At 41.7% G+C, this 14,136-nt stretch overlaps 1 protein-coding gene across 3 annotated transcripts in view; it reads left to right on the top strand.

Annotated features, from left to right (window-relative positions):
* necab2 (N-terminal EF-hand calcium binding protein 2) overlaps positions 1-14,136 on the top strand; it is a 78,311-nt gene that overhangs the window by 15,264 nt on the left and 48,911 nt on the right. For all 3 annotated transcript variants that reach the window (XM_081716401.1, XM_081716402.1, XM_027003989.3), the window contains exon 3: positions 11,162-11,270. In XM_081716401.1, coding sequence (XP_081572527.1) covers positions 11,162-11,270 — 109 coding nt within the window. The remainder of the gene's footprint in view (positions 1-11,161; positions 11,271-14,136) is intronic.

Here is a 14,136-nt window from a genome sequence, read left to right as displayed (position 1 = left end):
CAGATGGTAATCATTTCACTAACAGATCCTGACAGGACTGATTTGAAAAGAAATTATTATACATATAGCTCTGGTTCTTTGTGTCATGGATGTCATCTTGAGGTGTGTGTGTGTGTGTGTGTGTGTGTGTGTGTGTGTGTGTGTGTGTGTGTGTGTGTGTGTGCGCACGTTTGTGTGTGTGTGTGTGTGTGTGTGTGTGTGTGTATGAATATGTGGCCCTGCCCTGTTCTTCATAATGAGAGCTGGTTAGGCTGCTGTTATCCTTGCTGACACTGTAAAAATGCTGCTATTAGCCAATGCTCTCTGGGGCCCCTGAACAAATGACATTTAGCTGTCAGTAATTAGTGGCCTTATATAGGATGCCTGTGTGCATGGGCAGGGGGTGGGGGTGGGGGTGTTGGTTGCATCTGCATGTGTTCCTCAGCCACACAAATCTGGGATTATCCATTTAATGGTACAAGAGCACTTATTTTCTTCTCCTCTCATGTTATTGCCATCTGCCAGTGACGCTTATTTTTTAAGTATAATGTTGGCTGTTTGATCAGGGACATGAAGTTTTCCTCTGCAGAACTGCAGCCTGGAGCCTGTGCTCTCCTTGATCCAGAACTCCCCATGTGCATGTCGGTCCAGCTAATGAGTGTGACATCTACACCTACATGGAAGTCCAGTAATACACAAGCCCAGTGAGCTTAGTGCTACTGGTGCAGCCATATGCCTATAAACCAGCTGCAGCCAATAACTGGGCTCAGAGGAAAGTGCTCTGTTGTGAGGAGCAGCAGAGCCCCATAAAACTCTTTGTCTTGAGATCCACTGAGAGCAAAGCCAAATCACACTTAATGACTGTCCAATTTTTACAGAACATTCTCAGATTTCTTCAGAGAGCATAGTAGATAGAAATCTTCAGAGATGAGCTTATAAAAAGGCAGTCCATAAGCCTATATTGGGCTATTTCCTCAGAAACAGATTAGTGCAGAAACCGTCTATTAGTTTAGTCCAGGACTAAAATTGTCAAAGGATAATCACTTTCAAAGGAATGAGCTAGCCCAGAACTGGTCTTAATCTTTGCATGGGAAACCACTATAATGTTGGTTCTTTCGCATCGTCACTTACCTGGTTAGTCCTGGTTACAGCAGACAAGGTCTCCTCCTGCCCATTAGGTCAATGACTCATGGCATTTCCTTGGCATGATCATCTTCTCCATAAGCATGTGAAGAAGCATCCAGATGGCAGAAGGCTTTAATCAAATGAAAATTGAGTCTGGGGTCACATCTCTCTCCCATGTCTTTCATGTACCTCCAGTATTCCTCTGAGAGTTAGTTGGCCCACATTGTGAAATTTTTCTTGTTTCCTTCTAGAAGTTAGCGTTGACTGCTCTTTGCTTTCTCCACACCTGGCTGGGGCCTGATGAAGGATTGGCTTCAGCATAAAAGAAAAGATTAGATGAACCCTTTCATTGCTAGGATTCCACACCATGTGTTCAATTATGAGTTTTCAAATAAATACCGATAAACTCCTGCTAACTCCTGCTAATATACTTTCATCGTCAATCTCAAGCGTCATAAAGAATATAAATTAACTGAGATTTTTCTAATCCTTATTTGAAATTATGGAGTTACTTTATAACTATACTGTAATGTGGGGATGTGAAACCAGCAACACCCACTTCTTTTCTCTTCCTTTTTATGGGCAAAAGCAAAAATCTAAAATTCTCCTCTCAAAAGACACCACCTGCATATTTCATTTTATTATTCTGTCCCAAAAGAAACACATTGTATTGTGGGAAAGATTGCATATTTATCAACCCTTCGGGTTTTTGCTGACCATCAGCATTCATCTTCACTATCAACAATTAATTAATTTATTTGATCTTAGTTTGCATTAAAGGTGAACAATGGTATTAAGTGGACTGAATGTGCATAGCAGTTTTTCAGACTACCTGTCTTTGGCTGTATGAATGCAGAGGTTTCAGAATTGCAGTGTAAATAACACGAGCAAAAAAAGCAGTTTCCCCCTTTTCAATAAATGAAAGGCACTAATGATTGTTGTGGTTCTAACAGACTCTTCAACTGTCAAAATCCACAATGTCTTCACACAGTGGAACTTTCAGTAAATCAAAGCTTTGCTGTGCATTGTGCTTAGTGGAACATTTATACAGTGATTCTCTCAGACTAAAGCAGTCAGCTGTGAAAAGGTTTGGGTGATTTGTTTTAATCCTATGACTGGTTTTGCCCATGTTTTGTATCTTTAGTGTATATTTATGTAGTGTAACCACTCTCTCTCTCTCTCTCTCCCAGAACTGCTGCTTTGCTCTCAGAAATAAAGAGGAATCCTATAAGAGTGTAAAACCCCAGCTGGGAGTGCTGAATCATTTTAGTGAATTCAAATGTAATCAGATAGGTGCATTAATTGATTCTGCCACTGGTGCTGGTGTTCCTGATGCAGTCTTGTGTTTAATCAAAACTCCTCTCTTGTGTGGCCCAGGCTACTGCTCCAGTCTTGGGAAACCATCTGGGATGGTTTAGTTTAGTGTCTGATTTTTGTGTCTTATCTCATTTTGGTATAATCATGTACCCCTGGAAAAGGCATCATTATATTATACTAGTATTATTAGGTTATATTAGATGTGGAGATTATAGTAATATAATATAAGTTGCATAACTGCAGTGAAAAAACATGTCACAGCCACGTCTAAAGGTTTTGGGAAGTTAGAATCACTGCTATGGAACTATGCTACTTTGATATGTAAATATCTGTTCCTATCCAGTGAATTTAAAAAATGTCTAATCTGTTGACTTGGACTTTTTTTGCACAAGAGAGCTGCCACAGCATTTTTAAAGCCAATAGTCTCTTGGTATTTTCTACAGATTTTTGCATGCTTAAACAAGCGTATTAACCACATGATAACATAAATAGCTGGACTAAATCTTTTTGTCATGTCATCCATCTGAACCCCAGCCTTCCACTTCTTCCCACTATGGGAATGTGGCCAGCTGCACGCTCCCTCTACCTGTAACACAAAAGACACATAACGTGACTCAGGTTCAATCTGAAGTACATTGCACAACTCAGATTTGACCAGAAGCACCAGGGCACGTCTGTGCACGCGGCGGAGCCAGACAGCTGCGCACTACAGGGAGAAGGATGGTGGGAAGATAGCTCCAGTCTCTCAAAGCCACAGCGAGTGGTTTCTTTGCTCTCCAGCACACTTGTTTCCACTCATAAACTGATCAAGCCATTCATGAGCCCAGTCAGATGTGTTCTAGCGCTCTGGGCTGTGAGTCAAGTAAATGGCACCAAAACAGATAAAAAGGCATGAAGGTTGGCAGTCAGTCAGATAATCGGGCAGTCACATACAGTAATGATTCAGGTGAGTGGGCAGAAAGATGGATGGGTGGAGAGAGAGGCGTTCCAAATAGACCAGCAGTGAGCGGGCCAGCATAGGCAGAGCCAGTTTTGCAGGGCTGATGAATGTAGCAGAGACAGAAGGGACAGACCTGTGAGAGCCATTTGGTTTCTCATCCATCACTGCAATCAGAGCTGTGGAAAGAGGGACATACCAGAAGGGGTGTCTATGAATGGCTTTCTGATGTACTTGGCAGTCTGTATGTGTGTGTGTGTGTGTGTGTGTGTGTGTGTGTGTGTGTGTGTGTGTGTGTGTGTGTGTGTGTGTGTGTGTGTGTGTGTGTGTGTGTGTGTGTGTGTGTGTGTATAGAATAGTGAAGTAAAGGACAAGGAGGGAACTTCAAAAAGTGGTAGAGAGAAGCAGGAGATAATCCAAACAGGTCAGATCCCTTTCACTTGGTTTCTATAGCAACCATTCCCCTCCTCCCCCACCCATCCTTTCTTGAAAATATGAGTTGAAGATGAGAAGAGAGAAAAAGCAAACAGTGTGTGAGTGTGTGTGTGTGTGTGTGTGTGTGTGTGTGTGTGTGTGTGTATATGTGTGTGTGTGTGTGTGTGTGTGTGTATGTGCGTGTGTGTGTGCGCATGCGCGCGTGTGTGTGTGTGTGTGTGTCATGTTAGGAGCCTCTGAGATGGAAGACTGCAGCTGAAAGTAGAAGCTGTTAATGGCCTCTTTTTAGCAAGAAGCAGCAAGGTCTGTGATATACACCCACACACACACACACACACACACACACACACACACACACATACACACATACACACACACACACACATACACACATACACACACACACACACACACACACTCACACACACACACACACACATACACACACACACACACACACACACACACACACACACACACACACACATATACACACACATATACACACACACACATACACACACACACACTCATTCACAGAGAGAGAGAGAGAAAGAGAGAGAGAGAGAGAAGTAAGTGCCCTATTCAATAAATCTCTAATGCTCTCAACACAGACACACCTTTCAGTCACTTCACCAATCAGCACACAAATGTATGCACAAAGCACTACCGTAATTTCCATGTGCTGTGAGGCAGATCTAAACCTCCTCTGTACCAAGTACTAAAACAGATCTAAGCACGTTTATCAGAATAACCTCACGCTCACAGAACTGGGTTGCAACACTTGGCCCCTGTTCCCCAGGCTATTCATCCTTCTAGCCTTCATCTGTCCAGGTAGAAACACTAGGATGAACTAGCTACAACTATAGAGGACTTGAATAGAATCACTCCATGTCCTCCTACTTAAACAACACTGCTTGTTCAGAGTGGAGTAGTATTCGTGCCAGGATGCTAGCATAGTGGGAGTGGAAGACGCCCTGGGTTTAGTCAGCGGCTGTTTCCAGAGTGAGGTGCCCCTTAGTGGGACCGCAAAGTGGGTCAGTGCCTAATTAATGTCTGTTTTTCCTAGAACTGGACAATATTCACATGTGCACGTGCAAGAGAGAGAAATGGTGCCTCTAACATATATATATATATATATGTGTGTGTGTGTGTGTGTGTGTGTGTGTGTGTGTGTGTGTGTGTGTTTATCAGACTACTTCTCTTTGGATAAATAGTATGCAGTAAAAAAACAGAAAAATTGGAACAGTGGAAAGTATTTATTGTGACCACACATTATGCTTAATCAATAACAGGAAAAGATCTAAATCTAAAGAAGAACTCTGAAGAAATCTTTAGAACAGTCTCCCTAGAAGAGCTCAAGATGTGCTTAGTGCCATGTAAGGTCACTGTTGCTTGTAGAACCCATTTTGTTCTAAAAATTTTTTTTTTTAATTTTGTGTACATATTTCATGAATTTTCTGTTTGTATCTTAATAAAGATATAATTATATATGGTCATTATACCATTGCTTTGATACTGGAGGTGGGGGGTGTGAATTCCGATCAGGGTATTTCCAGTGGCAAGGTCCTTTATGCTACTGACCTACCTCACTAACAATGAGAGTTAGAAACAAAAGAGTCACGCTGGCTCAGACGTCGCCTGGGGCAACAAGGTCTGGGTTAGGTGCTGGGGGACCAGGGCAATTCAATGAAAATTGGGCTACTGGAACAAGAGTAGAGAATCGAGGACTCTTGGAATGCTACTACACAAGCAACCCCAGAGTGAGAGGGTACATGCAGAGGATGTGGGAACTATAGTTGCTTTGAAACCCAACATCTAGTAGCTAGTGTTCCAACAGCTGCTGTCAAAAGTGGAGATCAACAAAGTCCTATATGAATGCTCTGGCAGGGGGAGCCAGGATGACAGGTGAGAGGCGCGATATCCTCACAATTGGGAACCAAGTCTCAGTGAGTCCATGTGCCAAGCTCAACACCAGAGCTGCTGACCTGAGATTGGAGATCATGGCTAAACTGGACACCAGTTTGTAGATTACCAAGACGAAGTGACATACCTGAAAGGCTGCTAGAAGATATGAATGCAGCACTATGGACGGTTACTACTGTGACCAGCACTGAGACCATCCTGCAACATCCAACAGTGATACTTGAAATGCTTAGCTACAAGATGAACATCAACTAGATGAACTGGAGCTGTATCCTTCAGGGAGAATGAGGTTGGAGGCAACACAGGGAGAAGCTAGCCAGCCATCAACTGCAGAAAGGCACGATGAAGGAACCTGAGAAGTACAACAAGCTGTCCATACCTGAGGCCTTGGAGACTGCCAAGTAAAGATTAATAGTTCTGGCTGCCTGGCTGTAGAGGTACACAAGAGAAGTAGATGCCAGGAGAATAAGCTGGATGTACTCTTGGTGGCAGGGTAACAGCATGAAAATAGACCCTCCAAAGCTGGAGTTTGAACAATACTGAAAAACATATTTTAGAAGCAGGCATCACACAACAACAATGCCAGCCATCACACAACAATTAACAATGCCCAGTAGCATTATTATTATTAAATCTGAAAGCCAATCACAACAACATCCCTGAACTGGATCCAGTAACCATCACACTAGCAGACATCCAAGAGAGTGTGAGGTGCTGGACAGCTCCAGGCCCTGACATGGTCCATGCCTATTGGCTGATGAACTGCACTTCATGAGCACCTGCCTACCACATGAACCAGCTGCTAACAGATGGAACTTACCCTGATTGGTTAGCTAGACTAGACAGTAGGCTAGACAGTATTGATCCTGAAGGACCCCCAGAAAGGTGTAAGTCTATCAAACTACTGGCTGATAACCTGCCTCTGCACAACATGGAAGATCCTGTTAGGCATCATTGCTGCTAAGATGAGTCTGCACATGAACTGGGCCCAAAAACGAATTGGTAAGAAGACCAGAGGATCCAAGCACCAGCTACTGGTGGATAAAACAGTCACCCGAGACTGTAAGACTAGACAGACCAACCTGTGCACTGCCTGGATTAACAACAGGAAAGCCTATTATTCAGAGCCTCACACATGGATCCTGGAATGCTTGAGGCTGAATAACATTAATAGGACTCTAAGAGACTTCATCACCATCTTAATGGAGCTGTGGAAGATGACCCTAGAGCCCAACTTCAATCCAATAACACAAGTCACCATCAAGTGTGGGATTTACCAAGCAGATACCCTGTCCCCACTGCTGTTCTGCATAGGCCTCAACCCCCTTGTTGAGTGGCTATGGATCCCGGCTATGGAATGGAGCAACCATCAGGCACCTCCTCAACATGGGTGGAATTAAGCTGTATGTCAGAAGGAAATGAGACGTCAACTCACTACTCTATCTCACCAGGATATGCAGCAGCGACATCAGAATGTCATTCAGACTGGAACTGAGGGGAATGTACTACCAGAAGGTAAAATAACAGATGTTGAGGGCAGCTACAAGTACCTTGGAGTCCCACAGGCAAATGGGAATCATGAAGAGGCCACAAAAAAGCAGCTACAGCCAAATACCTACAAAAAGTGAGGCAAGTCCTGAGATTCAGCTGAATGGGAAGAACAAGATCCAGGCTGTCAACACCTACATTCTACCAGTCATAAAATAAGCTGCTGGAATGATAAGATGTCCAAAGGAGAAGATAGAAGCCTCTGACATCAAGACTAGGAAACTCCTCACAATGCATGGAGGGTTTCATCCCAAATCTATCACTCTGAGACCGCACACTAAGCAGAAGGGGGGGGGGGGGGGGGGCAGAGGACTAATCAACATCAGAATGATGAAGCAACCAGATCCAGGAGTACACCAGGGAGATGGCCCCAAGTGATGAAGTGCTTAGTGGGAACTTCAGACAGCAGAAACCTGAGCAGGATGGAAATTAGGAGGAGCAGGAACCATCATGGGAGGATAAATCCCTGCACAGTATGTACCACTGGCAAATAGTAGAAGCGGCTGATATGGAAAAATCCTACCAAAGGCTGGATTGAGCGAGAGCACAGAGGCACTCAACGTGATAGCACAGGAGCAAGCTCTGAATACAAGATCAATAGAGGATCAGATCTGCAACACCAGGCAGAACCCCAGATGCAGGCTGTGCAAAGATGCCCCTGAGACAATCCATTACATAATAGCAGGATGAGAGATGCTAGCAAGCAGAGAATACGTGGAATGCCATAATCAAGTGGTTGGCATAGTATACAGAAACCTCTATGCTAAGTATAAGCTGGAAGGTTCCAAGGTCAAAGTGGGATGGATACCTGATGTGTCAGTTTTAAGAAGTGGTTTATAAATGACAGCATTGCTAAACTGTTCATGAGGAAAATGAGCATGGCACATATACAAACTATCCGTGTCTGTTGAGGCCTTGTTGAATAGCTTCAACTAAAAATTGTTAGTGTTATGGACGAAATTACTCCAGTTAATGCTAAAACTATTTTAGGTAAACAGGGAGCACCATAAAGTAATGCTATTGCAGTTCAAAGTAAAAATGCAGATGGCATAAAACAAAACATCAGATTCACAAAGAACCTTAAATCATCTACATGCAGCCTTGACAGCTTACCTTCTGCAGGCAGACAACATACTTCAAATAGTAAACACCTCACTCTTATCTGGGTTTTTCCTAACACAATAAAAAAAAAAACCTGAAAGCAAATAGGTGAAGTAATTACAGACCTATCTAAATTGTTTTCAAGCAACTTACTGATTTCCTATCCACAAATGGCTGTCTAGACAAATTTCAGCCAGGACTTCAACCTACTCAAAGTACTGAGAATGCTCTAATTAAGGTAATTAATGACATTCATTTGAACACATATTCAGGGAAGCTGTCAGTTCTACTACTGATGTATCATAGTGCAGCCTTTGATACTGTAGACCACAACATTCTAATAGGTAGACTTGAGAAGTGGGTTGGACTCTTAGGAACAGTCTTAAAATGGTTTAGTTCATACGTGCAAGGCAGGTATTATTTTGTTGAAATAGAAAATAAGGTGTCTGAAAGAGTACCAATGACTTGTGGTATGCCCCTAGGTTCAATTATTGGGCCACCCCTATTTTAACTTATACATGCTTCTGCTTGGCCAAATAATTCCAGACTCTGGGCTGTCGTACCATAGTTATACAGATAACACTCAGATTTGCGTAGCCCTTTCCCCAGACAGCTACAGTTCCTGTAACTCTCTCTGCAAGTGCTTTGAGCGTGTCACTAAATGGACGTGCCAAAACCTTCTGCAATTGAATAAAGGTAAAACAGAAATGATTATATTTGCAATGAAAAGCACAAACTAGCTGCCTACTTGGACTCAAAAACTGTAAACTCTAAAAAGATAGCTCATAACCTAGGCATACTAATGGACTCTGAATTCAGTTTTAGCAGTCACATAAACTCTGTAACCAAGTCAGCATTTTATCACCTTAAGAACATCAACAAGATCAGAATTTCTTGACTAAACCAGATCTTGATAAACACATATATGCTATCGTCTCCTGCAGGGTTGATTACTGTAATGGCCTCCCAACGGGACTCCCAGAAAAGACAAACAGCTTCAGTTGATTCAAAATGCAGCTGCTATAGTTCCCACTAGGAGCAAAAGAAGATATCATATCACCCCCTTTCTTAGGTCCTGACACTAGCTACCAGGATACTACAGAATTGACAAGGTATTATTACTGGTCTATAAGTCACTTAATGGTGTAGGACTAGCTTATCTATCTGATATGCTGCAGATTTATAAGATGGACAGAAATCTTAGATCATTAAGAACTAATCAGTTAGTCCTGCCTAAGGTAAAAGCTAAGAATGGGGAGGCAGCATTTAGCTACTATGCTGTTTCTAAATGGAATCAGCTGATGGAGGATATTAGAAGAGTTCCAACGCTAGATGTTTTTAAATCAAAGTTTAAAACATCCCTATTTGCTAGGCTTTTCGCTCATGTTAGTTTTTGTTATTTCAGTTCCTGTGGCACTGTACGTAAACTCTGTGTCACGGACAGCTTCTCCCCCCACAAGTCATGTGGTACGGCCTGCTGCGTGCAGGGGGTTCAATTGTTTGTAACCACACCCTCCGTGAGGGCACACACCTGTATAGGGTTTTGACGTTAAGTGTTTATTTAAACCTATGTCTATTTAAACCGCTGTCAGTGAGCACTTCGTCGTTGGTCAATATCAATGTTAAGGTAGAGTGAAGTTAAGGTCAGTCATCATCATCGTTTTGTAGACAGTCTGTGTTAAACGTTCACTTTGTGTAATACTGTTCAGTTGTGTTTATGGTCAATGTTTTGATCTGTGTGAACACCCTGTTCAATGTTATTAAATGTCTCACAAAGTTGAGGGAGTCTGCGCGTCCTGCTCTACACCCTTCGGCAGTCGGGCCACATGTTACACTCTGGCACTGAACTGAAGCAACTTAATTTTATTTCTAGTTTTATTTATTTATTTATTATTGTTGTTGTTTTCTTTAATTCTTAATTCTTCTTATTATTTTCTTAATTCTTAATTATTTATATATTTCTTATATTATGTATTTTAATCTTATTGTATTTCTTTAAAGTTTAATTTCTCTTAATCTATATTTTATTTCTTCATATTCTTGTTTTTAATATTTAAATTTCAATTTTAATAAAATCATGTAAAAATGTTCAGATATTTTTTGGCAAAAACCTTCTTGAGGTGATAGATCTCAGGTTGTAATAGGTTTTGTCTATTCTTTGAATTGCCGTTGTGTAGGTGCTGTAGAAATAAACTTGCCTTGCCTTGCCTTGCCTTGCCTATACCCCAGAAGGTGGTGGAAAATGACCAAGCTAAGATCCTGTGGGACTTCCAAATACAGACTGGAAAAATGATAATGGATAAGCAACTGGACATAGTAGTGATGGACAAACAGCAGAAGAGGGCTGTTATTATAATTATATATATAAATATATAAATCTGCCAAATGCCATAAATAAATATATAATTATGTCTTACCATATATCGCATTTATTATACTGGTAATTTAATTTATGCCTTATAATTGAACCAACTCCATTACTAATGTAAACCAATTATGATTAAGTTTGAAATTGAGTAAAGTTGAGTAAAGACCATTAAGAAGAAAGAAGTGTACTATCGAAGCAGCTCTTTTCCTCTCAACTTACATAATGCCAAAACTGATTAAATTCATGTCTTGATGGTGGGTCTAGGAGGTATTGTGCATTTCCAGTCACAAACCCCTGGCTGTAATCACACATGGATGGGAGCGAGACAGCGTTTTCATGGGTGTTGCAAACAGATGTGATATGGAGCTGAAATCCCAGCTCTTCGTTCATTCCCCCATCTCCCACCCCTCTCTTCCCCCTTGCAGATGATGGAAAGCTCTCGCTGGATGAGTTCCAGGCCTTCTTCTCTGATGGGACCCTGAATGAGGAGGAGCTAGAGAAGCTCTTCCACACGATTGACTCCGATAACACCAGGTGAGCGTCCGGGTCGCTGGGAGACCAAATGGAGAAAGAGCTGTTAACCAAGAGAGGAGAGTGTAGACTTTACTATAAAGAGGACACTCTTTATTGTACAAGAGTGCACACTCCTCTGGGAGGGGAAGCCAAGGTGGTCATGAAATAAAGCAAAGTGACAATGCAGCAAGCTGTCTGTGTACTCACCGACTGAAGAACACAGAGGGCAGTGTAATGAGAGGCAGGAGCAGACCATCAGTAATAAATAAGACAGAGCCTGTGGAGGGAGGACAAAGAAGAAACTGTTGGGTTTTTCAGGAACAAATTTAGTTTCTGCTTTAATGAAGTAGCACAGGCTAGAGCGTCTCTCTCTCTCTCTCTCTCTCTCTCTCTCTCTCTTTCTCTGAGCCTCTTTCTATCTTTATTCTTTGTTGTTATCCCTTCAACCTCTCTCACTCTTCACTTGTGTATGTGTGTACAGTATGCGCCATGTTCCATACCTAGACCTCAGCTGTCACATGTGTGTGTGTGTGCGTGCCTCTTTCTCTCTGGAGGCAGTGCCGCTCCACTGTGTGCATTGTCTTTAATCACATTTCAGAATGAATTATGTAAAAACGGAACGGATGCATACGGCGGGCGTGCTGAGCTCGCAGCTCACTGAGCCCACCACATGCTTTTTCTAAATAATGAACCACCAGAGCCCAAAGACGTACACAGGGGAGCAGGGAGTGAGAGAGGGAGTGGGAAAGTGGTAAAGGGAGGTGGAGGAAAGGGGGAGAGGGAGCGAGAGAGGGTGAGAGAGGGACGGACGAGGATAGAAGCGGTGTGGCAGGAACAGCATGCGGGAGGGTTTAGGAGGACCACTGGCAAGCAGGCAGTAGAACAGAAGAAGAGGGAGGAGGAGCAATATGGAGGTGGAAGAGGATGACAGGGAGAAAATCCATGACATCCATGAAACATGCAGTTTTCTGTCTCTCACTCCCTTGTTTTCTTGCATTGTATTGTAATGTTTTAAAGAAAGATTTTTCTTCCCTTCTGGATTTTACTTTGCTCTTGTTTTCTTTTGTAGTCTCCCCCCCCCCCCCCACCGTGGATTAATATTTCATCTATTTTGTAAGAGCTCACTGTGCCCAAGTTTAGACACAAAGATGATGTGCTCAAATCATATTTTTCGCCTTGCTTCGTTTGTTATTTTCTTTATCATGACATGCTGTAATGAAATTCATTTGCTGAGTGGTTAAATGTGCTTGTCAGGTGCAGTGGTTAGAGACAGAGTCATTTGCAGGGAAAAGTCAAAAGATTTAATATGAGAAGGATAATCCAATATGAGAAGGACTGTGATAATCCAAACTCACAGTCAAAACAGGCAAAGGTCGTTAACAAGCAAGCAAACAATCCAAATAGCCAAACAAGACTATGGGCAGTCAAGAGGGCAAAAACCAGGAAATAAGGTAAATACAAGTACGGCTCAGAAACATATAACCGGACTAACATGAACTGAACAACTTTTATAGGGAGACACATTAGGGAAAACAAGACACAGGTGAACCTATTCAGGAGACAGGTGAGGAACATGAGGATTGTGGGCAGCGTAGTTCACAGGAGTCCAGTCCTGGTATGAAGACGTGACAGTGCTATATATCAGAAAAAAAATGTGCTAGATGCTAGATGTTTACCATTTAGTCCTATATACGTTGTTTTAATAATTTCTTTGTCTCTTGATAAACGTCTGTGGTGCACTTACATATGCAAACTCTGATTAGTTCATCTTCTAAAGTGATTCCTGGGCCCAGTTCCAACACTTTGAATAATGGCTTTAATATGGCTGCCAAACTTTTTTTAATGGTCATTAATCATAACATTATGGTATTTATTGTGATTCATCACATATTTAATCACAGATTCCCTGAAAAAACACATTGTTGCTGCATTAACTTTCACACCATTTTAACACCATTCTATATTCAGAATCAAATTAAAATATTTACCAAAAATAAATGATAAACTCCTTCAATAACTTAAAGTTAAGATAATGTTATTTAAGTTTGGATCTCAAGTCAAAGTTTGTCAACAAAAAGATTTCATATTATAGAATATGAATATTCTATAATATATGAATATTAGAATATTATATATTTCATATTATTATAAAATTTCATATTATATATCCTATGGGCTGTCAGAGTTTAAATGCACATGCAAACATGATTAAAAATATTATCCTAAATTAAAAATATTTATCCTAAATACCAGGCCACATTAATCAAGCTTGTGTCATTAAACCTTGCCAGATAACTCATGAATTCAAGTAGTCTAATTCTGGGCCTGTCCTGATCCTGTCCATAATATGTGCAAATTAACCAGGGTTCTATATGAAGGGAAAATAAACATTATCCTTGTATGGAAACTGGACTGGAGTTTAATATGTGATTTTCATGCATGGCTGTCACTCAAGTATGCAATTATTTTCTGTAAAGGATATCCTTCGTCACACCACTGTCAAACGCGACTGAGAGAAACTTATCCTCCTTGGTACTGGGAGAGGACTTAGAGGGGCAAATTTGTAGATGATGAGAGGAGTTTTAGAAAGCTAAATTAGGCCACTGGGAAGCACAGGCAGAGGTAAAGTAAACATGGACCATCCAGCACCGGTTTACACCACCATGTGCAGTATCTGTTGTGTATGATATCACAGAGCATGGAGGCCTTTAGAGTTCAGACTAATCTCCTTTGAAACTGTTCCTGCTTTCAGGCTTTAACATGCGGTTGTCATGGTTAAACACCATGGTGCCAGGGTGCAGTTCTCTTCCACAAAATGATACACTTGTTTCCTCGTCTCCTCCTGAAGTGGAGTCACTGTGTCGGGTGCTGTCCCGATACTGAAGGA

The sequence above is a fragment of the Electrophorus electricus genome, chromosome 6 (genome assembly GCF_041902795.1).
Source record: "Electrophorus electricus isolate QZ-2024a chromosome 6, ASM4190279v1, whole genome shotgun sequence".
Lineage (NCBI taxonomy): Eukaryota > Metazoa > Chordata > Actinopteri > Gymnotiformes > Gymnotidae > Electrophorus > Electrophorus electricus.
This window is presented reverse-complemented; position numbering and strand designations above follow the sequence as displayed.